This window comes from Engystomops pustulosus, chromosome 4 (assembly GCF_040894005.1).
Source record: "Engystomops pustulosus chromosome 4, aEngPut4.maternal, whole genome shotgun sequence".
Classification (NCBI taxonomy): domain Eukaryota; kingdom Metazoa; phylum Chordata; class Amphibia; order Anura; family Leptodactylidae; genus Engystomops; species Engystomops pustulosus.
This window is the reverse complement of record NC_092414.1, coordinates 125,737,035-125,763,653: the sequence shown is the minus strand read 5'-3', so window position 1 is coordinate 125,763,653 and position 26,619 is coordinate 125,737,035. Positions and strand designations below refer to the sequence as shown.

At 37.3% G+C, this 26,619-nt stretch overlaps 1 protein-coding gene across 1 annotated transcript in view; it reads left to right on the top strand.

The window, feature by feature from the left end:
* CAMK1D (calcium/calmodulin dependent protein kinase ID) overlaps positions 1-26,619 on the top strand; it is a 189,528-nt gene that overhangs the window by 102,094 nt on the left and 60,815 nt on the right. The window contains exon 3 of the mRNA XM_072147343.1: positions 25,820-25,894. Coding sequence (XP_072003444.1) covers positions 25,820-25,894 — 75 coding nt within the window. The remainder of the gene's footprint in view (positions 1-25,819; positions 25,895-26,619) is intronic.

The window sequence follows — 26,619 nt, the reverse complement described above, 5'->3', positions numbered from 1 at the left end:
GATAGATCCTCCTATTGAATAGGGAAAAACTGTGGGTTAGAGAAAAGTCCAGAAGGCGTAGAATTAGATCATTACGAGACTGGTACTGTGTACCATGTTTCTTGAGGAAATGAGAAGTAGCTCTAATGCCAGACTCATGAGGGATAGAGGGTTACAAGCCTCAACCTCTATGCTTACTGGATAACACTCTGTTCCCAAATTTACATTGTCCAACCTCTTAAGTAAATCCAAAGTATCCCTCGTATATGAGGGTAAGGATACTACAAATTCTCTCAAGGTCAGATAGATGCCAATATTTTGTATTAGGCTATCTATCCCTGAGACTATGGGTCTCCCTTTAAGTGGTTGAGTGGTAGCACAAATTTGTATTCACTCTCATGTAGCAGTTCTCGATCTTTAACAATTTCCAAAATCTGTTTGAGTTCACTATAAAAAGTGGACAGTGGCTTAGATGGAAGTATAACATATGATTCCCTATCTTTTAATAAGTCTAAGCACATCTGTCTGTAATTTGTGGTGTTCATGACTACAACATTCCCCCCCTTAACCGATGGTTAAATTGTGACACACTTATCTTTTTCCAAAGTAGTTAGGGCTATATTTTCTTGCCTACTCAAATTAGATGATAACTTAGGAGACATGTATTGGCATAATTCCTCACTCACCATATTGAGGAATGCATCAATAGGCGATGCATCGCCCGATGGAGGCATCTGTTTTTATTCTTTAGAAATGCCTAGTTCTTTTCTTATGATACTGGTCCGACTTAATTTTTTCGGACAAATAGATTGAGGTCTTTTACAACTTCAAAAACATCTGCCCGTTGAGTGGGCACAAACAATAAACTCTTGCTCAGGAGGCACATTTCTGCTGGATCTAAGGTTCTCGTATCTGGGTTGGGTTACCGGTAGTTGTTGTTGTTGAGGGGCTGATGTAAACTCTCTTTGCTCCTTAGTGGGTAATGTTCTAAAAAACATAATTTTTTTTTGTGCTGAGATAGTTTGGGTTTACCTTCATGTAGAGGGAGAATGAAGGGATACGGGCAATGCTTTCTAATGGCAGTTTATGAAAATATATTTAGTTTCAGGGGTTAATTTGCCCCTCTCTTTAAGAGTTTTTGGTGCATCTATCTCCTGAATTTCAAGAATCTAGCTAGGTGAGAATGGGTTAAAATCACAAAACATCCCTGATTTTAAGCCTAGCCATCCCAAGATTGGTATGGGGTGAGATGTAGTGAGATAACCCATTGATTGGCGGCAATAGCACGGTTGTGACATTTGCCAATCAAAACTTATGGTGTATCCATCAAAATCATCCACAAAAATGTTACTTGCTGAAGGGAGGGGGTTATGGTTTGTATGTATTTTATGTATATTGTTTTATAATCTTTTTATCTGACAAGTGTATATTTTATGTGTGCATTGTACTTCTTCGTATTATTAATAATAATACTATTTATTTATATAGCGCCATTACATTCCTCAGTGCTTCATAAATCAATCAATTAAAGTTTAACCTTAATAAGTCTCTGCTTGTAGCAGAGTTTCTAAAGAGATTTATGTTACCAAGTTTAATAGCATGATTAGTTATTGTATGGTCTGTGTGATTTACCAGTGTGAGTTGTCCTTTTTAGTAGATTTAGCGTAAATATGCCATTTTGAATAATTCGGCGGGATTTATATAGTAAATTGGGAGGCTCTCTAGTTAGTTTTGCTGTACCCTGTGATTGAACTAAAGAGTGGGGGTTCATCTCACCAACCAGTAACTTTCATCAATGTTTTTGGATGGCTATTACCTTTATGTGAATTACTGTGAGAAATCAGCTTTAAGTGGTTTATTATATGTGGTGCTTTGGTTCTAGATTTTCTTGCACCTTTTAATGCATAATGAGTAAAAATTACAATTTCATTTTTATAATCTGGAACTATTTTGGTTGATTTTTATGCTAACATTTTAGCAGAGTAGTGCATACTACTGGTTCCCAGCTACATTTAATTTTCTTTAATACATATTTTTGCCTAAATATAAAAATATTAGTTTTACTGTAATGAATAATTACATAATTTATTTCCAAATAACACAATGGCTATAACACAAAAACTTTACCATCTAAAGTGTTTGGCGGGATTTGGTTTTAATGGAGAATATTACATTGTCAACCTGTTTATTAGTTCTCTGTTGCTTAAAGCAATAAAATTGATGAGCATTTGTTCAATTTTCTTTACACCACATTCTGCCTGGGCTGGGAAGATTGAAGTTAAACAGGGATTACTAGTTAACCTTTGTCAGATGAAGCTCCAACTGAAGGTCAGCACTCAGACTGATTATGATGTGTTTCTCAGAAATTATTTCAGGAATAAATTGCTGCAGTGGCCTTGCTGCGAGTCTCACAGGTAATTACTGTGGAGAATGATATGTGAGTTTAACCTTAATTCTTTTAAATGGAGATGAGCACTTTCTTTTGATTCTGTGTGAAAATGTATTCTTTTAGCTTCTGTTTATTCATAAAAAAATATTAATTTAATTAAAATTTAAAAGAAATTGTTTAATGCACTAGAAGATCAATAATGAATCAAAATAAAATCTTAATTTATGGAAAAAATATTCTATAATTATAAAGATCTTCAAAATAAGGCATTACCAGTAGATATTATTATACATATCTTTTTGGAACATAATAACATTATTGGAAAAATAGATAGCTGCACTGGTTGTATTAGTTGTACTTTTATTGACAAAAGTGTATATGATACCTATAAAATACTTCCTTTCAATTTTTTTTAATATATTTAAATACATAATATGGTCACCCATAATAGTGTATACATTTTCTGTTGATAATTGTCATACTCTGTGTGGTAATGGTACAGAATATGGCCATAGCTTACTGTTTGAAATCCTCTGGTAATTACATTTAGATTTTGAATAGAGATAGATGTCAGCCATAGCCCAACTTGGCGGGGAAACCTGTACAGCAGGGACTACATCACATACACTAAATCAAATGAGTGGTAATGCAGGAGAAGTGGAAATGTTCACACATCCAATGAGTATGCATACATTTGACGCTCTAGCCAGGGTAAAAAAAGATATGTTAATTACTATGTAGGGCAGCCTTTCCTGGGGATTCCCTGCCTAAACTAGAACAAAGAATCACCACTTCAATACAGGGAAATTACATATCTCTTATGAGCCCTTACTAACAGGATAGGGTCAGAGGGAATTATTCTGCTTGCCTTTTATATCTCTATGTGGTGATAGAGAATGGGGTACCCAGTCAATTGAAGATAGTTGCATCATTGTAACCATTTTCTGCAAAGAATTATGAGTTTTTATAACAATTCACTTACAAAATGTGCCTCACTGAGGGAGCGGTATTGTTCAAATTAGCATATGAACATACCCTTCTCAGTGACGTCAAATAGGGGGGCAGGTGGAAAACCATGATGTATAAATTACTAGGCGGAGGCATGACACACACATACTGGAGAGCTTAGTTCTTGTCTATGTCTGTTGGCTGTTGGCGTTATTAGGTCCACAAGAGACTATTTTTTTGGTTGATATAGGTAGTAAGCTCAGGAAACTGCCTTGACTTATTGGCTCGGATTAATGGTTGCCCTAATTCAAAGTGGCAGTGTATCACATGTTGGCAGCCTATATGGCACACAGTGTTAGACACAACACTGTCCAACAACACTCGGCTTCCACCTTGCCCTACTCTGTACTTGATGCAAGATGGAGAAGATGGCTACAATTCTCTATACGAGACGCTGCTGCCTCTGTCCTACTATATTGAACTTCGGAGCTCCAAGTTAGCCTGTTAAGGGCTAACAAACTAAAGTTTTGTGAACTATTATATTATGACAATGTTCTTGCATTGACTGAGCTGTTTTGTAATAATTACTTTGGAAAATCAAATAAAATATTTAGGAATTTTTTTTTTACTGGTCTATGCAAATGCCCATTGTCCATCATTCTGAGGCTCCATTACTACCTTTAAGGCAGCCCAAAATTCTTATGCTGGGTTGCACAGTGCAAGTAACTTTCAACTTTTCACTAGTATGTCTATTTGTTTTAATCCCTTTTTATTTTATACCTGTTTATGTGTATTTCTGTCTATCTATCTAATATATATATATATAGTATATTTTTGATATCTGACAATTGTTATCCGTTTACTAAATCTTTAAAACTTAATTGGTCTCTGCTTGTAGCCTCAAAGAACTTCACTTTCACAAGAGATAACGTTAACAATATCAATTTTAAGTAATCTTATAGCAAATTGGATAATCAGTCATTTGCAGTGGCGCAACTTAAAGCTGCCGGGCCTCAGTGCAAAAATTGTTACAACCACATCTTCTGCAACCCCTCAAGTTACACCCCTTGTAAATTGGATTTCTAAATTGTTGAGAGGTTTATGTAGACACAGGTGCTTATTTGCTTTCTTATTATAAATAAATAAGTAAAGTATAGGTGGTGGTAGTGAAAGGTGGAGGGAGTGCCAGGGCTAAGAGAATAAAATTTAGTGTAAAGGCACCATCTTGCATAGGTGGGCGGGGCTTTACGTGAGGCTCTCTGTAGCGTAAATGCACCCTGTGATGTGACCTGAGAGTGGGGTTTTTATCACACTCTATCTTGATGCTTTTCTCAACAAAAACAAGCACTTATCCGATATATTGGATTTGGAGCTGATGCCAGTTCAGCTCGTAATCGTAAATCAGCTTGTGATCAGGACCCCGGGGCTGTCCGCAGGCAGTACCTGTAAGATCCTGTCTGTGACAGGATCTTAAAGGCACAGCGTCTGCCTCCGCATGTGCATAGGCTGACTGAGCTAATACTCTACTATAAATCGGTATTGCAGAGTATTATCATGAACAAGCAATCAGGTGATTGCTTGCTAATTTTCCATGGTGGAAGTAATAAAAAAATATAAAAAAATGTTATTCAATAATATCTAAATTAATAAATTACTGTATATACAAGAGTGTAAGTCATCTCAAGTATAACCCGAGGTCCCTAATTTTGTGAGGCGACGGGCAGAGGGCATCTGCCCGCTATTACATGCAAAGGGAAGGTCGAAGAGGAGCTGTGGGGAGCATCGGGTGCAGAGTGCCAAAAGGTGAGTATATACGTTTATTTTTAATTCCACTCATGTATAAGCCAAATTGGGGTTTTTCAGCACATTTTTTGTGGCAAAAAACTTGGCTTATACACGAGTATATACAGTGCAGGCAGTCCCCGGGTTACGTACAAGATAGGTCCTGTAGGTTTGTTCTTAAGTTGAATTTGGATGTAAGTCGGAACTGTTTGTAACCCCAGCCAGAATTTCTTTGGTCTCTGTGACAGTTGGATTTTTAAAATGTTGCGTTGTCATAAGAACAAGGCTTAACAATAAAGCTAAATTACAGACACCTTTGATAACTGTTACAGCTGATCATTGTAGCCTAAGACTAAAGTACAGTAAATTACCAACATCCAGAGGGCCGTTTGTAACTAGGGGTCGTCTGTAAATCGGGTGTTCTTAAGTAGGGGACCGCCTGTAATAAGAATGCCCAAAATCCCAATTAACACAAATGACATATATTGTGAAAAAGGTCAAAATCATAACACAATCCCTGCACATGTAGTATCACCGCATTTGTAACGACCATTAGAATAAAAATAAATCATTAGTGCGATGAATGGTGTAAAAAAAAACCCAAATTGATTTTTAAAAATTTCATCCCACAAAAAATACAATAAAAGGTGATAAAAAAAACATATCTACTATACTGGTACAAAGCACTACATGTCCTGCAAGCTATCAACCAGCTCCATAGACAAAAAAAATAAAAGTGTTATGCCACTTGGAAGACAGCGATTCAAAAATGATAGATTTTTCCCTATATTAGGTTTTTTGTTTTGAGAAATTTTGTAAAAAGTAAGAAAAAATATCTCAGTATAGTATCCTTGTTATGACACTGACCCATATAATAGAAATAAGACGGTTATTAGGCTATATGGTGAACAACAAATAACATTTAAACAATCAATTACATAAATTTATAGCCTACAAAAATTCACTAAGTTCTATAACACAAACCTGGCAGCTGCAGGGCGCTCCCCCCCTTCTGCAGTTCACTGTGTGCCCGTACAACAAGTAATGTCCACATGTGGGGTGTCTCTGTACTCTGTCTCCGAAATTGCATAACAAATTTTAAGATGGGTTTTCTCTTTTTGTCTTTGTAAATGTGTAATTTTTAGAGCTAAATAAATGTATTACAGACAAAACCAGATAATTCTAAATTTCAGCTCCATTTGTTTAAAATTACTATGCAGCACTCAAAGGGTTAAAAATCTTCCTAAAAGCAGTTTGATAGTTTGAAGGTTGTACTTTTGAAAATGGCGGGATTCATTTGGTGATCCTAATCATTTTGTGTTTCAAACTCATTTAAAACAAAAATTATCCCAAAAATTTCAATGTAGAAATTTTGTCAAAAAATGATAAACTCTATTCTATTTGTAAGCTGTCTAATGTCATACAAGAATAAAATGACTTTTAAAAAATTATGAAAACATGAAGCTGAGATATAGGAAATGTTAGTAAGTAACATTAGTTACAAGTAGTATGTTTTGAAAACAACAGATGAGTCACATGTCGTTAAGGAAATCTACCATCAAAATCCATCATGACAAACAAGGGACACTTGCTCATATATACAGTCACTGTGACTGTGGTAATCTTCTTAAATTTCATATTCCTACCTTATAAAATCAACTTTTAAAATTATTTTAATCAGCCAGAAGATTACCACTGTTGCTCTATGAGTAAGTGCCCCTGGTCAATCATAGTTGATTTTGATACCATTTGTTTTTATGCATTATGAACCAAACATATCTTGAGAATGCTGTAGCTACACTGATGCCGAATCATATCTTTTTTAATCCCTCAATTCAGTGGTTTTACTGAAAAAACAATTAGAAAATTATGATAATGGTGCTCTGTCGCTCCTGGGGCTCGGCGCTTCTCCTCTTACCCTACTTATGCACTGCTTCAGAGAATGATGTAATCACTGTGTTGTCCCTGACAGGCAGAAGTAATCAATTGCTGCACCATCACTCAGCTGCTGTGTATGAGTCATCCAGCTCAAGTTGGTTAGTCCTTTCTAGACAGTTCAGGAAGTTCCGTGTAAAGTGTTTATTTTATAATTGTTTTTTGAGCAAAACCACTAGGATCAGGGATTAAACAAAACAGGTGTCTGCATCACTGTAGCTACAGCATTCTCAAGGTATGTTGGTTAACAATACATAAAAACAAATGGTAGATTTCCTTAAACTGCTTTTACTTTTAGAACAACTGTTAAGTTTCCCATTTGAACAAAGTTAGGTTGAGCAATTTAATTGCTGAAAATAGAAAAAGTTTTGCATGTCCAAACTGTCACAGTGTATTTGTTATTTTTACTAATTGGACATTTGGTCGGGTTGTTACATAAATTATTTCCTTTGTTCATTAAAGCAAATACAATATAGCTTATAAATTGGACTATTTAAAGAGAAGTATGTCCCCTCAGTATACTTTCATACAATGCAAAAAAAGATGTGACAGCACCCAATTAGTGTTCAAATTTAACAAAGGAAATCTTTCTTCCTGCAACAAAAAAAGTGACCATGCGCAAAGAAGACTGTGTACAGCATGCATTCTATGGTTACATGAAGTACATAGAAAAAGTAAACCAACAATACTTTCACTGACCCCAACCTTTATTAATAGTGCTACACCGCTGTCTAAAGAATGCAATTTGAGGTATGGTAAAACATGTATCGTAATATATATGTAATATATAATATAGTATATAATATATAGTCAAAATGAAAAAAGTGGTCCAATATCTAACGTACAACCCTGCTTTATTGTCACACACAAGTAGATTGACAACCCAACTAATAATACAACAAACAAAACTTTGTCAGGCTAATATTGCTTTTTGTGAATTAGGGCTAAACATTTATGTGGCATATGAATACAGGAGTTATACTCAACTATTGCTTATAGAAATGATAAGCAATAGTTATAGTATTATATAGTATTATAGAAAGTATGAATTACATAGACGAGGACCAATAACTTATTTTGTTTGAAATATATTTTGGAAAAAAATTTGAGACCCTCTGATGTGCCAGTGATTTTCCAGTGGTTATAAAATAAACACAGTCTTGGTTATATCATAACAGCCTGTTTCAGAAAAAAGCAAGCGGCTAAATATAATCATTTTTTTGCTGATTAGCTGGAGGCTTAATGCCATTTTAGAAAAAAAATCTCTTTTTTGCGTGTGCTTTAAGTTTTGTGATATTTTCCTTTGCTGAGTATGGTTCCCAATCCGAGCAGCAACAGTAATGTATGGAGCATGCTGGTTAAGGCAGTAGTGTCTATACTTCTAGGGTGGTTGAGAGTCTACCAAGGGTCCTTTATAGGATATTTCCTGTTTTTCTGTGATCTATCATTTCAAAAAATAATTGATTTTTATTTTTGTGCACGTGAGCTTCTCAGTACACCAAGGTTGGGAGCACACATGCTGGTGCACCCCAACACTTTTAGCTAACAGGCTGTGTTGCTTCCTTTCAGAAGTAGTAAAAAATGTTGTCTTTATAGTAAGGGTCTATAGCATGGCTATAAAAGTAGAGATCACTTTGCTTAGAGGAAACCTGTCAGGGTAATTCAGGACACTAAACCACCCTAAACAGCTCCTTACAAGAGGTGATGCGTGTCGGCGAGAACTTCAGATGTGAGGAAGTATATATGGTTTTTTTTTTGTTTGTTTTTTTAACATTGCCCCCGCCCTGTGAGCTCATAGCTGCCGTTTTGGGACCCTAAACCACAGGTCCATACAGACCTGTATTTGGTTTAGGGTCCCAAAACTGATGACAGGTCCACTTTAATGCCAATGAAAAATGCCAATGCCTGTTAAAAATGTAAGCAACTCATCTTATCCTCTTGAGAGCATTCTTAACGTCACAAAAGAACATCTGAAATGTGCGGACACTTTTCTGACTATTGTCAGCACCTTTCACAACTCACAATTAACTTGGAAAAGACATCGCACCACAAATTTTATTGCAACATGCTATTTCAGATGACAAGGTGGCTAATCATCGGCCAATGTTAGTACCAGACATGAACAAGAATTCACTAGGTGGTGGTACATTTACTCCATTTTCTAAATAAAACACTGATCCAATGGGTCATGGAAGAAATTTACTGTCCCTTGGGTGCATTTTGCTTCACATTTCTACAATTTCTACAAATGTATATAACAACAGTGGATATGTCTCTGCTACTTCGCCACAGAAAATACTCTAAAATACTATACCTTTGCTAGTAGCAATTTATCCTGAAATCGTATATAATCTGCCATTTAACCACAGAAAAGAAATTAGATGATAGAGACGTTTCCTACACAATGTTTATAATAGCAGTCTGCCACTTAGCCAAAGAAAATATGCTTAACTTTGGAGATGCTACCTCCAAATGTATATAATGGCAATGAGTAGTAGTACTTCTCCTCGAAAAAAAGCTTTAAAATTACATACATTATGAAATGTACAGTGCAGACTAAAAGCTTGGACACAGCTCTTTCAAAGTTTTCTGTATTTTCCTGAGTTCCCAGAGATGGTTAGCACTTGTTGGCCCTTTTGCCTTCACTCTGCGGTCCAGCTCATCCCCAAACCATCTCGATTGGGTTCAGGTCTGGTGACTGTGGAGGCCAGGACATCTGGCTTAGCACCCCATGCTGGCTCAGTATACCTTCAGTTTTGAATAAATCCTCAACATGGTCACCAGCAAAGCACACCCACACCATCACAGCTCGTCCTCTATGCTTCACGGTGGGAACCAGGCATGTAGAGTCCATTCGTTTACCTTTTTCTGCGTTGCACAAAGACACAGTGGTTGGAACCAAAGATCTCAAATTTGGACTCATCAGACCAAAGCACAAATTTCCACTGGTCTAATGTTCTGCAGTAGAGGCGACTCTTGGTCTTTCTTTCCTGGGGCTCTTCATGTGAGCCAGTTTCTTTGCAGTGTCGACGGGTTTTATAACTGCACTTGGGGACACATTTAAAGTTTTCCCAATTTTTCCTTAAAGTAATGATGGCCACTCATTTTTCTTGTCTGTTTTTTTTCTAGCCATAATACCATTTCTACCAGTCTATTCAGTAGGACTACCAGCTGTGTATCCACCTGACTTCTGCACAACAGAACTGATGGTCTTGCATCCCACTTATTAACCCCTTAATGACCGCCGTATCGGCTTTTTACGGCGGTCATTAAGGGTACTTCTTCTGACGCGTGCGCCTTTGTATGGCGGCGCGTCAGAAGAAGATTTCGGGACACCAGGTCTCGCTGGTGCCGGTGTCGGGCTGTGATATCACAACCCAGACCCGGCACTAACATCCGGGATCGGGTGACCCGAGGATGCAGGCTTCTCTCCCCGCCGGGTTCTGCCTTCCTGGCGGCATGCTCAGTTACTTACACTATACACTGCAATACAAGTGTATTGCAGTGTAAAGGCTTGAATAAGCGATTGGATGATCGCTTATTCCAGCCAAGAAGTAGAAAATTTAAAAAAGTAAAAAAAAAATTAAATCATTTTATAATATAATTAAATAAATAAATAAAATAAAAGTCCCATAATCTTCCCAGTAACACATAAAATGTAAATAAAGTAAATAAAACACAAAAACACGTACATATTTGGTATCACCGCGTCCGTATTAATCTGTACAATAAATCTAAATCAATATTGAACCCGCTCGGTGAACTACGTAAAAAAAAATCGAAAAACTTCCCATAATATACAATTTTTTATCAAACACCATCACAAAAAATGTTCTAAAAAGTGATCAAAAAAGTCATGTTCCCTAATATGATACGACTGAAAAGAACAACTGTTTTAGCAAAAAAATAAGCCAGATCTGACAACAGAAAGATACAGAAGTTATGGCCCTGAAAAGTTGTCAATAGTAAAAACAATGCGATTTTCTCCAATATTGGTTTTGCTCAGGATAATTGAGCAAAAATAAGAAAAACTATATAAATGAGGTATCACCGCAATCGTAGTGAACCAGAGAATAAAGATAAAATATTATTTTTACGTTACGGTGAGCGGGGGGAAAAAAATGCTAACAATCCAAAATAAAAATTGATGATTTTGTTTGTGTCCCCCTTGAAATAGTTAATAAAATCTCATGAATAAGCTTTAGACTCCCAAAATGAATTATCTATACATTGTATCTCATCCCATAAAAAATAAGCCCTCATATGTTCGCATTACCAAAAAAAATAAAAATTTATAGGACGTACAATGTGAAAATACAAATCTGCTGTGAATGGCGCCTCCATTCATTCTATACTCGGCCGTGCGCCCGTACAGAAGTTTACCACCACATATGGGGTATCAGTACACTCGGGAGGAATTGGGCATCAAGCGTTGCAGTGCGTTTCATCATTTAATTTATTCTGAAAATGTCAGTTTTGGCCTAAATGAATGTATTTTTCAAAAATATTCTATAGTTTCTAAATCGCAAGTCCATATTTTTTAACCCATGTGAAACACTTAAAGGGTTAATAGACTTAATAGAAGTTGTTTTACATATGTTGAGGGGTGAAGTTTCTATAGTGGGGTCATTTATGGGGTTTTACTATTATTTAGGCCTCTCAAAGTCACTTGAAAGCTGAGTTGTCCCTCAAAATGTGAGTTTTGGCAATTTTCATGAAAATAAGAAAAATCGCACCTAAAGTTCTACACCTCATAACATCCTAGAAAAATGACCGGAAGCATAAAATATCATCCCAACATAAAGGAGATATTCTGTAAATGTTAATTATCAAACTTTTTGGGTAGTTTTACATCTTGTCTGGAAACCAGAACATTTCAAACTTGGAAAATGAAGAATTTTTACAAACTTTTGCCAAATTTTCACTTTTTTTCAGAACGAAACGCAAAACTTATAATTTAAATTTTATGACTAACATGAAGTACAATGTGTCACGAGAAAATATTTTTTTTCACAAATATACCTAGTGATAGGTTTCCATCGAACCCTATTGACTAAATGACACCCCTATTTTAGCAAAACTTTATTGCCCTCCCATTCCCATAATAATCAACTTTGTTGATTTTAAGGATGACTTTTTTTTGAAGATATGTTGCATGATAAACACACTGTGAAAATGACTGTGGTGACAAATTACATCCTACTGTATACCTCCTCAAGGATGCCTTTGTTCATTTTAAAGAAAATATCTATACTAAGCATGCCTCTTCTGAAGAAAACTATCATGATGTAAATCCTGCAATATACTGTACAGGCGGTCCCCTACTTAAGGATACCGGACTTACAGACAACCCATAGTTACAGACAGACCCCTCTGACCTCTGGTGAAGCTTTCTGAATGTTTTACTATAGTTCCAGATTGCAATGATCAGCTGTAAGGTGTCTGTAATGAAGCTTTATTGATGATCATTGGTCCCATTACAGCAAATAAGTTTAAACCCCAATTGTCACTGGGACCAAAATTTTTTTGGTCTGGATCTACAATTATAAAATATACAGTTTTGACTTACATACAAATTCAACTTAAGAACAAACCTCCGGACCCTATCTTGTACTTAACCCGGGGACTGCCTGTATATGACTGTTTGGGAAGTTTTGATATCAGAAGAGATATGCTGTCAGACTAGGATACAATATATGTGCCATTGAAAAACTTTTCACATTATAATTAAATATCCATCCTTGAGATCTCTTTAAAGAAGAAAACCATGTTCACCCGGAGGCAATATAAATGATCTCCAAACAATGGCCCACATTTATTAACTGGTGTGCGTCAGTTTTCTTGTGCAGTTTGCACATAAATACATGCGCTCACTGCTTGCACATGAATTTCTGTAGCTTTTTTTGCTAGTATTGCAGTAATAATACTCTGCACTGAAATGGGCCTTCTGGTGTGCATTCGAACCAGTTGCCACATTTATGTAAGCAAGTCCAATATACCATATATACTCGAGTATAAGCCTAGTTTTTCAGCAAAAAAAAGTGCTGAAAACCCAAACTCGGCTTATATTCCAGTAAAAAATATATATCAAAGCTCACCTTTCTGGCTTCCCCCGCTGCTGGCTATATATTTGGGCAGGGGCTGGCTATATACTATGGGGCAGGGTCCGGCAGGTTATATACTGGGGAGGCTGTGACCAATGCATTTCCCATCCTCGGCTTATACTTGAGTCAATAGGTTTTCCCAGGTTTTTGTGATAAAATTAGGGGCTTCGGCTTATAATTGGGTCTGCTTATACTCAAGTATATACGGTAATTGTTATGTTAAACTGAGTGCGCCAGAAAAAAAGAGATGCACTCAGTTTAAGTGCGCTTCGCATATTAATGAAATCCGTGCGCCGGTCTTCATTAATCTGGTGCGCTCTTCACATTAGTAAATGCACATTAGTAAATGTGGGCCAATGTGTAGATTAAAAAAAAAAAAGATAATATTTGTCTTCAGACATTAAAATCAGTAACTCAAAGTCTCAAAGCTGCTTGACAAAAACATAGGTGTGGAAACAAGGTAATTATATGGAGAGAGGGGCGGTGTCTTTTACCTAACTTAATCATAAAAGCTTATTGTGATGATTTTCTATGTTGACATGTTATAACCTAGCCCAGCTTCTAAATTCTATAAAAACAAGACATATGGAAGCTATTTAATTCTTACTTTACTGGTTTCATCCCATTATAGAGAAAATTATGTCATGCTGCTTCCTTCTTCTAATTTACTTACATGGGAAAGTCACTGTAAATTTGCTTTCAAATATTAACCACTCCCTGTCCAGAGTTTCTTCAGTTTGGACTTGTACAACATTGTACCTATCTCATTTTATGGCATATAAAGCGTGCAGTGTGCATCGAGAAGGAAAAAAAAGTCTCACTGGGGGATGTGCATGTGTCGTAAATATATCTCCTCCATACAGTGTGCAATCAGAAGATATTGTTTCATTAAATTATTTTCCTCCTTCCTTTATTACCTATGCCTTTAAATTTATTATCCAATCTACCAAACATTTTTACAAGAATATTAAAAACAATATGTTATCATTAAGAACTGCGAAGATTTTACAGCAGGAACACTGTCAAGCGTCCATTTTAATAAGCAGTATAACATTTTCAAATGTTGTATGCCTTCATGGTAATTTGACAATTCTTATGGTAATTTACAATTACACAATTTGTTTCCTTGGTTGAAATAATTAAATTTGAGTTTTAACGCCACCCATGCTCCAGGCTGGTCCTGCTACTCTACCTATGTATCGTTAAACCTGTCTCCTGCTGTGTAACAGTCACCTAAACACTATGTACAAAATAACCCCCCCCCCCCCCCAGGGGATCAATAAAATTATATTACAGGCAGTCCCCGGGTTACGTAGAAGATTGTAACTCGACACAAATTTTTTTCCGTCTATGTGACAATTGGATTTTAAAAATGTTGGATTGTCATAAGAACCGGGATTTACAATAAAGCTTCATTACAGACACATATGATAACTGGTATAGCTGATCATTGTAGCCTAGGACTAAAGTACAGTAAATTACCAACATCCAGAGGTCCGTTTGTAACTAAGGGTCGTCTGTAAGTCAGGTGTTCTTAAGTAGGGGACCGCCTGTATATCATATTAGTTAGAAGGGACAGTGGTTCTCCAGTTCACAGGGGGGTCCTGGGGATCCCAGTATTCTGGGAGGAGGTATAATATATATACATATTTTGGGCAACTATATGCGGTCAATGTTGTGGGGACAGTTTAGAAAAGGCTTTCCTCTATTCCAGCATAACTCGACCACTGTGCACAAAGCAATGCATCAATTCACATACTTCATTGTAACTGTTTAAACAGCCTGCAGAGATGCAACTCTATCAAGAACCTATAGGAGAAATTCAAAAAGTATCATTTGGATTTATGACCGAAGGGTGTGCCATATATAATACTTAATCAGCTATGAATATAAATATCTCATTTAATAATTAGAACAAATATCACACAGAGATGAGACAGGTGTGTCATGTGTAATTATTTACAGCCTTTAACTATTTAAACACTATAAAAGGAACAAGCAAGTACATGTTAAAGAGCATAGTGAGATGGATCATTTTATAAAAGGATTTGTCCTAAGAGCATATACATTAGTCTGTAATAAAGACAGCTAAAAGAATGGAGTCTTATGTTCTTTATCAATTTATTACCTCTATATGGATTCACATATCGGTTAAGGTTTGTGTCAAGTGTATTTTTATTAGCTGTTAAAACACCATATATACGTCCCTTATACGGTCGTGTGAATGTAGCCTTAGTCTTTATGACTCTGCTGTTGTGGATTGTGCCTGACTACATGGTCATGTGATCTTGGGAAGGAGGCTACCTCATGATGTCATGCGTCTCTGACATCATCATAGTTCCTGAACAGGAAGGAGGAAGGAGTCAGTTTTCTTGTTTCTTGAGAAAGAAACTCTGAGCTCCAAAAATCCAAAGATTTCCACTTCACCTAAAAGAAAGTGGTGACCTGCTGAAGGTGAGAGGAGGGGGCTGCACAGACACTAACAAAGAGTCTACAACCCTTATTGTAATCATTTTTTTTCATTATACTTTACTGACTTCTAAGGTTACAATGGCACAGTCTACATCCAGGGGTTTGACTGACCAAGAAATCAAAGCAATCATTTTTGATAGACAGTCCTGTGTAAAATACTACAATTTCATCTTCCAGATGTTGAATTACAGATAACATGTGAAAGATTTTGCGGTCATTAGTAAATTCGAAAAGGAAACTTTGAAAAGGGATATTCCTGCAGCATGTTTACTGCAATTTTTATATAAAAAATAACTTTTAGACAAAAAAACTTTATTATGAAGAGTTATATCGAATGAGTATATTGGGCGTTTTGAATTATTCACATCTTAGGATGCACTCTCACTAGTGCTGGTGTCTGCCAGGAGGTGATCCATAATGGATATGATCTCTTGGTAACTCCAGTTAAGGCTGCCGGAATGCCTGGATTCTACCAGCCTTAGCTGGGGACACCAGGAGGTCAGATCCAGTACAGATCCCCTCCCGGCAGACACCAGCGCTAGTAGGAATGCATCCTTACTTTGCATTTTTCAAATAAACTTTAAAAAGTATTTTTATTTGAGTTATTCCATGTTATTTGCACACGGGCCTAAAAGGCCCAGGTATGTAAAAGTGTAGATTTTTATGGTCATGCATTCTAGGATTGGTATTCTCATGGAATGTACTCTGGAATGTACTCTGGATAACAAAATAACACATTCCCTAATTCAATGTTATTAACAAAAATACAGCATTTCACAGATATAATTCAAACCTGTCCTGGTATACACAATTTCTGGTTTCCTGGTTTCCGACCCTGTATCTTCTGACTTTAGCGTCCGCAGCCATCTTGTCTGTAGGGAGCTGAGCTACACTGTAGGGAGCTGAGCTATTCTCTGCTCTCTGCCTCTAGCCACTCCCCCTGCATTCCAGGACATGATCTCACTGATACAAACTGGGGCACATGCAAGGCCGCATCTGCCATGAGGCAAGATAAAAATCTCGCCTCAGGCGGCAGAATGCAGAGCTTTTTATTACAGTGGCGAAAATTTGCCACTGTAATGTAGATGAGTCAGGCCTGATTCAGGCCTGTTGCCTGTTTAGTCTCACTTGCGATTATTTGTGGTAGTAATAGTAGTAATAGTAGCTCCCAAAAGTAAGTCTGGGTCTAGCATGCTTTGGTTTGGGACTTATGAGGTGCAAGAATGGAACAATTTCAGAACCCAAAAGTCGCAAAAGTTGAACAATGAATAACAAGATAAATACAGCACACTGCATTAAATCCTTGAGGCGGCTAACTTTGGTACGCTGCTTGATTCTGCACCTAAAAAGTGTCAAACTGCAAAAAGTTGCACAAAAAAAGAAATAGAAAGCAATAAGAGTGATGCATGTGCCCACTGACTTCCTGCCAGCATACATTAGCAGCAGCGAGAGGAGAGCTACAAGCTACAGGCAGATAAGTTCATATCCTGGGGGAAGGGGGAGGGAGGCAAATCAGATCTGATAGTGTGATAGAGCAGAGATGTGGCAGTGCTTGTGTGTAATCGGCATCTCATCATCTCATCTCATCTCTGATCTGTCTCATCTCTGTTTCAGATACTAGTACAATGTTCAAAAGCTAAATTAAAGTGTATATAAACCTTGTACCCTCATAATCTAACCACATTTTCAGCACACATCATCTCACAGCACTACATGGATCATGATGTGTCTGCTTAGAGAGTATTTTACACTCTGGTATTTTACACTGACTATCAATGAGTTACCACATGTGTTGTATTGTTTTCTGTGTGAATACAGTTAACATATTTTGGCATAACTTTGCAATATGCTGCAGTATTTTAAATGGAAATACCTCTTTAATATGGACATAAAGAAGTCATCTAAAGGCATTCATTGTAGAAAGAATGACCGAAAAGCTAATGTGTTCTTTGTTCTATCTGTTGGAGAAACCAGTAGACAGTAATAAATATAAGAAGACTACCACAGCCACAGTGCCTGGATCTATGAATAAGAGTCTCTGTGTACACAAAACCCCTCTCTGCACAGTCTAATGCTTGCAGGTCAAAAATGACAAACGAACCATTATTGATTTAGAATTCAATAGTAGTCTGCGGCAGGAAGAAGCACTATTACGAATTATATCAAAGGAGCCTTTTAGTATATCCGGTGCAGTCTACAGGGTGGGGTTAATGCCAAGAATTTATGCAGCAGCACTTGCAAAATCCTCCTCAGATACAACTTTGTATTGTAAAACTATTAACAATTTCTCCACACACCTAGACTTTATCCTAAAAGACCTTGGTAACAATCTCTCCGGCAACTCTTTTTGTGCGACTAATGTTCCAGAGCTGACCCGTTCACAAAACAATAAATGCCATAGAATTTATCCAGTATATCTGCGCCTACTAAAGTTAACAAAGCACTAAATCACACAGCAACTATGGCACCAATACCTCAAATGCACTCATATACGTGTACCTTATGCGTTGTTAGTAGTATATCTCAACCACATAAAATTGTATAGGTACCTGTGAATGTAGTGGTGACTCGTTGCTTCCGGATGTTGAAATTTCCAAATGCTGTAATAGCACGGACCTAGGTGGGGATCAGATGTTAGAGGATTTGCTTCATCAGGGATTCCCTGACTAAGAAGACAGCTTGAGGTCTTCGAAATGCGTAGGAAACAATATGTTCCTCTGAACTTCCCGTACCTGGTGACGTCGCCATAACGGAACTTTGCAAACCAGCGATCGGAGTGTTAGCCACCGGCGGGGGCTCCACTCCTAGCAGGATTAAATCACACAGCTTGTGCATCCGCACACACTACGTGGGTCAACTGGGACGGAGCAAACCCTCTAACGTCTGATCCCCACCTAGGTCTGTGCTATTACAGCATTTGGAAATTTCAACATCCTGAAGCAACGAGTCACCACTACATTCACAGGTACCTATACAATTTTATGTGGTTGAGTTATATTACTAACGACGCATAAGGTACACGTATATGAGTGCATTTGAGGTATGGGTACCATAGTTGCTGTGTGATTAGTGCTTTGTTAACTTTAGTAGGCACAGACATACTGATAAATTTTATTCTAGTGGTTCACTCTTGTGATTCATAGTGTTGTTTGGGTGCAGGTCACCGACTAATTATATCAGCGACTACTAGCCGTTCGCATAATTTTTATAGTTTCTTTGGACGTGCGCCAATCTGATTGCATTTTATTTGTTTTAATAAATGCCATAGATCAGTCAGTCATCTAGTAACACTGGTCACTAGTTCTCCCAAGGTTGATACCTCACTCAACCCTCCTATAACCTTCCAGTCTCTCACTTGGTTAACCACAGAACTGATTTGCTCACAAACTTTTGCACACAGGCCTTCCAACAGGCTGACCTAGGCTGACCTCCACCAGGGCTTTCATAGAGCTAAAGATACACTTAGCCCTCATTACCTTTCAGCACTTATTCCCCCATCTTAAACCTACAGTGCTATACAAGAACCTCAGTCCTTAGGGTCCCTGCAGAGCTCCAAGGAACACCCTCTGAACTACTCACAGTCTGACCTACACCAATCACACTCCATGATGGGCAATAAATAACTAAAATTTAAAAGGGATTCTCCTATACCCAAATAAATGATGCTAAATAAAGTTGAAAATTGTAATTTTATTTCATCAATCAAAATTGTAGTAACATAACATGCAGTTAAGATTTTAATGTTTGATTCATTTACATTGGTTGGTCCTGCATTTTTATTGTTACTAAGGTTTCTCACTAAAGGTATTGAATTGATATACAACTACTTGTGCAATATTGGGCTATGTAAAATATTTATGTCTTGTATAGAGATAAGCAGACCCGAACATATTGCTTTCACTGAAGTAGATACCTGGGAGGTAGGGGGTTAAACACGGAGGAGCCTCTGACTAGGCACGCTCCCACAATAACCAGAAAATCTACAAAAGTTCAAAATGTCAGTGCTCTACTCCATCAATAAGTCATTAGCCACTATTCCAAAGAACAATCTCACCAGCCTCTTTTATATTGAAAATGGAAGATCCATCGAGGTTTTTTTTGTTCCTTTTCCGCTTCCTATGCAAGACTCCACCGCAGACCCCGCTCCACCTTGGTGTCCGAGGTCTGCTATAGGTCCTACATGGGAAAGTAAATTGATTGTGCAGATCACAGAGGCAAGTAAATAAAAAGCATTTATTGGTATACTGACAAACAAAAGTTAAAATTGTGCATATCAGAATAAAAAATGCCAAACACCTTGGATGATCTAGGTTTCGTCTCTTCAGGCTTCTTCCGGGACATGGTGTTTGACTTAATCTCTGGCGTTTAAATACAAAATATTTCCATCCTATACATCCAATTTACTCACTAAAAACAAATAAAACACTTTGTTACATCGATCTTTTCATCAGTACGGGATCGCTATCTGCATATCTTTGTGTGTATATCATATGTGTTTATTGCATAATCTCCATCAATATACTTTTTAAATGAAGAGGTTCATTCTCTTTAATATACATTCACATTCTAAAACATATTCCTAAAAATCTTATGAATTTCCAATTGTGTTCTCAGAGACCAATCACTAAGTAGAACGAAGACACACCCACATTTCACCCCTCTCCAATAACATCACAGACATATCTAGTTCTTCTTCCAATCTCCTAACAGTTCTCTTTCTAGTACGACAGAGCCAGTCAGGGAATGCATTCGTCCATGCATCTCTATTCCTAGTCCCCGTTCTGGTACGTTCATCGGTTCAGCCAATCACTATCCAAATTCTTATTTGGTAGAGCAGTAATAAAAGGAAGAGTTCCATTCTCATATCTAACAGTTATTTGTGACTTTATATGTTAATGAATTAAGTCAACCAATTAATGTCCCCAACTGGTATATCCAGAACCCCTCTCTGCATTAAGTTTTGTATTGATATCTTTACCCCTCCAGTGGTATTTAACAACTTCAAGACCTAAAAAAACCCCAATCCCTTAAGGTTTTGATTGTGTTTAGCTCTAAAATGTGCAGAAATGTTTTTACACCTTTTTTTAATATTCCTTATATGTTCTCCTATCCTTATTTTTAATTTTCTACCATGTATGTGGGAAGGACTGGTAGAAAATTTTTGGAGTAAAATCTTTGGAGTAAGTTGGAAGTATAGGATGGAAATATTTTGTATTTGAACACAGGAGATTACATCAAACACTATGCTCTGGAAAATACCTGAAGAGGTGAAAGCTAGGTCAGATGAGGTGTTTGGCACTTTTTATTCTGATATGTGCGATTTTAACTTTTGTTTGTGAGTATATCAATAAAAAGCTTTTGGGCATGGCTGTGATATGCCCTGTTATGTCGAGCCTCTTGGGGACCTGTCAATGTTTTGAAGGGTAGCCAAATTAGAAGAGCTGGAGTGGGAAGCAATCAACAGAGGCAATAAGAATCTGGGAGAGAGCTTATTTTTACACATCAACACCTTTGTGTCCAACAAGCCAAAGCTCTACAGTTACATAGGCATAGAACTTTTTTTGGGAGGGGGCAACAAAATTACTTCCTTCCTATCTGTGATGTGGCATAGCAAACCTCCCAACATTTATGAAAAGGAAAGAGGGACAAAATGGCGGCACGCGTAGCCACACCCCCAATCACTCCCTGGCCACGCCACAAATTTTAGCCATATTAAAATAATAAAAATCATCTCAATAAAAAAAAAAATGTATCCTCATTGGGATTTGAACCCAGAACCTGCAGTGTCCATGTACAATAATAACACAGCGCCCCAACCAACTGAGCTATAACCTCTGTGATTAACAAGGTGGAGAATTTTGGTAACTAAGATCTATGACTATATACTGCCTTGGTATATAGGGAGGGATCTTCTCAGATTATTGTAATTATTGAGACTATTATTATTATTATTTTTACCATTATTAATAATCATCTCCATAATAATAAAAATAATAAAATTTATAATAATAATAATAGTCTCAATAATTACAATAATAACCTCTGAGAAGATCCCTCTCTATATATCAGTGCATTAGTCTGTGTCACAGTGTAAATGGCAGATAACATGTCTTAGTTACCAGAAATCCTCAGCTCTGTATCACTGGGCTTATAGCTCAGTTAGTTAAGCTCCTGTCTACAGTGCAGAGGGCCCCAGGTTCGAATCTCAGCCTGGCCAAAACTTTATGTAATTTAATTAAATAAATATCTTGTGTCTGGGGAAGCCCTGGAGACCATATATGGACAGATGCTGATCTGACCTGATGACGTGGTCCCTGCTCTGTCTGCTAAGCCGACACTTCTCTGAAAAGGATTCCCTGCCCGATGTCTGCTCTGGGGAAGCCTAGGAGATGCAGTGACCATATATGGACAGATGCTGATCTGAAGCTGATGACGTGGTCCCTGCTCTCTCCGCTAAGCCCGACACTTCTCTGAAAAGGATTCCCTCCCGATGTCTGTAGAAGCCATTCTGTACTGTGAGTTCTGACTTTCAAAATATTTACTATGTGGACACAGCGCCGGGACCTGGGGGGAAAATCCGTAACAATCTCATAGCTGCCCGTGACGCGGGGCAGAGGTACGAAAAACGGGAAAGTCCCGTCAAAATCGGGACGGTTGGGAGCTATGGGCATAGTACATCATGCATATAGCAGTGTTAAATGTTATCCACAGTCATAAGACGTGGAGATACTGTTTCATAAACCTTTACAACTTAAAACCTCTAGGGTACAATAAAAAAGTCTTGACGATGCTTTATTATGGAAATGCTCCACTACTGACCATGTGTAAAATTATAGTACCGTAATTTTTTCCTCTTCTTTACAGATGTAGCAGGTGCATTTGTAGCAGTTTTTTATATTTCACTTGGTTGATTGCATAAGTTTAGATGAAATACAAAATAGTTGGTAACTATGCATTTATTTATGTAGGCACGGTGTCAGAATTCCTAGAATAAGTAATTGGGACCTATGTGTTTTACACATGAGTAATATGTGCGATGTGTGTCTGTGTTGTCTGAATTCTAGATAACAGACCATCTGCTGCTTTGCCGGAATAATCAATGCCTTGTTTCACTTTGTTATTAAGCACCTCTATTTACTGTGTTTTATCACAGTATTCTTGTCCTACCCCCTCTTTCCATGTACTTGATATAACGTACTTTAGACAAGCCATTTATTGCATGTTAATCTTGACTTCATTGTATGTTCAGTGTGCATTAAACTAAGCATTGTCTCATGTTCTGTGCAAACAGTAGAAAATATGTTTTATTTTTCTCATAACCCTTTCATGACGGTGGATGTTTTGGGCAAAATGTCACTAATTGGTATGTGACATTTTAAAGGTAAAATTGTTTTTAGGTTTTTTGTGTCATCCGGGGTTCAAGTGTCTCCTGCTCGGCCCTGACATATTGCTGGATTGGCTGCCATAAAGCTAAAGGAAATCTACCATTTTTTTTACGCATTATGATGAACCAAACATACCTTGAGAATGCTGTAGCTACACTGATGCAGAAACATATTTTATTTAATCCCTGAACTGAGTCGTTTTGCTCAAAAAACAATAAAAAAATTATGATAATGAGGCTCTGTTGCCCATGTTGCTGCCCTCGCCCTCTCCTTACCCTAATTTTGCTCTGCTTCAGCCTTGCCCCGCCCAGCAAAAGCCGACAATATGTCATCACTGAGTTGTCCCTGACAGGCAGAAGTAATCAATCGCTGCACTATCCCCCAGCTGCTATGTATGAGTCATCCAGCTTAGGTTGATAATTTCTGTCTGGACAGTTCTGGCATCTCTTGTGTATGTGGAAGTAATTTGTTTATGTACTGCACCCAGCTTCCCCCAGGTCCTGAATTTTATAATTGTTTTTTTTCCGTCCAGGCATTAAACAAGATATGTTTCTGTATCAATGTCACAACAACATTCTCAAGGCATGTTTGGTTCACCATGCATAAAAGTAAATGGTAGATTTCTTTTAACCAGTTACAGAGTAACTAAACCTTTGAAGCTAATTTCTTTTGATTTCAGAAATGAATAGAGCAGATGACAATAGTAAACCTTGTAATGTACTTCATTAAGGAAAGCAGCCACGGGGGGATTTATTATGCATGAAAATCTCCAAAGCTATTTTCAGCTTTTTAAACGCCACTTTGGTCATGTCAGGGCCGCCCTGCCGGATTCACTGTAGTCTCTATGCACGGGGGTAATTTTTGGATATGCCAGTCTACATAAATTTCCCCCACTGTGTCTTTTGCATCTGAATGCTTTGAGTGGCCACCTCAAGCAGATAAGAAGACTAAAGATTAACTATTTCAATAACTAGAGAATATTTCCCTTGATTATTCAGCTCTCTGAAGTGATTAGACTATACTCGATCTGTAAAGTCATTAGGAACATTATTAGTTTCTTATCTGATCAGCTGTCATTGGTGTATGGAGAGATGAATTTACGGAAATTGCTGAAATAACGCAGATGAAAAAGAAGGGCATATGAGCAGATTTCTTTAATAAAGTATATTGCAAAGCTTACTATTATTATCTGCACTATTCATTTAACCCCTTAATGATGCAGCCTGAAAAGGCTGTAATGACCAGGGTATTTTTAGCGAACCTCTTTTTTTGCGTGTTACCTTAAAATTTTTGCTGTCTTTTTTCAGGGACACATAGGGTAGTTAAAACATTATAAAAGTTTTACATTTTTTTATCATTTAAAGTTTTATTTGGGGTTAAAAGTGGAAAAAAAAGGGTTTCTTTTTTGTAAATGATTTGTTTTTTTACATTTCCAAATTAACTCAAAATGAACATTATTAATGAATTCCCTATTTTGTTTCCGTCATTTTGATATATAATATGTATAGTCTGGGCAAACGGGCAGATTATGGCAATATTTTTTATAGTGTAGTGGTGGATTTTCTTTATTATATTGGGAAAAGGGAATGTATTTTTATGAACATTTATTCATATTGTTTGTGTGTGTTTTCTATATTCCCCATGAGGTTATTAAAAAAAAAAACTTGGGAAATATTTTACTTTTTTTTTTTAATTTTTACATTTATTTTTCATTTACAAGTTTTACCCTATAACTGGGGCATCTATAAGAGCCCCAGTTAGTGGGGTAAACAACCCCCTGTGAAGGCTGATTCTGACCAGAGCTGTACTGGGTCTGATCAGATCCATCCGCTCTGACTAACTCTTTTATACCTGGCGATCACGTGATCGCACTACTTCAGGATTGGAGAAAGCAGAAGTAGTAATAAACCGCTCCTGCCTTCTCCCTAGGGTCTCCGGGTGCCTCTGACCCAATCCTGCTTCCGACTATTGCGGGAGCAGAAATAAAGTGCAGCAACGTTTAAAGTCAGTGCGATCTGAAAGGAGTTAAAAATGTTGTATTGCTCTATATTGTGTGAGGAATCATGCCCCATGTGTTCAATACACTATGGCAGTGATGGTGAACCTTTTAGAGACTGGATGCCCAAACTACAAACAAAACCTACTTATTTTTTGCAAATTGCCAACATGCTAATTTAAGCAGTAACTCATTGCTCCCTGCTCTGTCACAGTTTATAATTATAGAAGCGTCCTGAGGACTTGAATAAAGTAGAAAGAAAGTGTAGAAAGTTGGTGTATAATTGCTGGCCCAGAGCATAAGCTCCAATAGTAATCGAGCTCTTGCTACACCTTCTTAATTATCCAGCAGAATATTTGCTGAAAGTGGACAACCCCTTTAACTTTACTTTTGTGATATCATATATGAGGAACAAGACCTTTTCAGCCTAAGTGTCTTATAGTAAAAGCTGAAACTAGATGCGCCATGTATATCACGGTTCCATCTGTTAGTCCACACCACTTTGACATATGTGTTCCAAGAATATCTAACACACTTCAAGAATTTCACTTTTGATTAGCAAACCTGCCCCAAAATTTTTATTTCAAGCTACATCCTTTCCTACCTCATAGCTCTGATTCTACCTCATTGTATTTACAACTGTTTCATACTTTATAAAAATGAATGGTCTTATTGAACTTTAATGCTGCATGTTCTTCACAGATAGTAATTACTGATGTATCCCTGTAACGAATTGTTCACACTCTCAAATTGCATTTTCAAGTAGATCAGTTCACTACAGTTAATGATTTACCCAGAAGTTAATCTACTGTTTTTCTGTTTCCATCAGAATCAAACACGAGAACATTGTTGCCCTGGAAGATATCTATGAGAGTCCAAGCCATTTGTATCTGGTCATGCAGCTGTGAGTAGTCATTAATTATAAGTTTCATGTCTTGTCCCCTGCTGATCCCTCAAATTCCTCTCATAATAGCAATTCTACAAAGGTAATGTTGTATAAACATATACTTTGCTGATGTCAGAGCCCATTGGTATATTTTGCTATGTTACTATGACAACCAAAGTGTTGAATATCACGTTTCATTATAAAGATAATTAGCAAAGATAATTATGTACTTTTTTTCTTTACATGCATGACTTTTAGTCACTTAGCAATCATGATATTTAGATTCATATTCATTACTACATTGTAATGAAAAATATTCATCTATCTTTGAATAGCAGATAATGTAAAATGAATGGTCTCTAATCTATTACTGAAAATACATATACCACTACATCCTAATTGTAGTGTTCTGACTACAATAAAATATAGTGGTGCATCCAGTGGATGGCTCACAGTAGCCTAGTATCATTAGCCAAAATCCTGCTGCATAGGGCAGCATTGGAGTTACAAACAGGAAGAGAACTCCCTGTTTCATATTGTGGCCTCCTGTTCTTCACCACCCTCATATTATGGCGTCCTGTCCTCCATCCTCCCTTATATTGTGCCCTCTGTCCTCCATCCCCCCCTTTATATTGTGGCCTCCTGTCCTCCAACCCTCTCATATTGTAGGCTCCTCTTCTGCATCCCCCTCATATTATAGACTCCTGTCCTCTATCCTTCTTCATATTGTAGCCTCCTGTCCT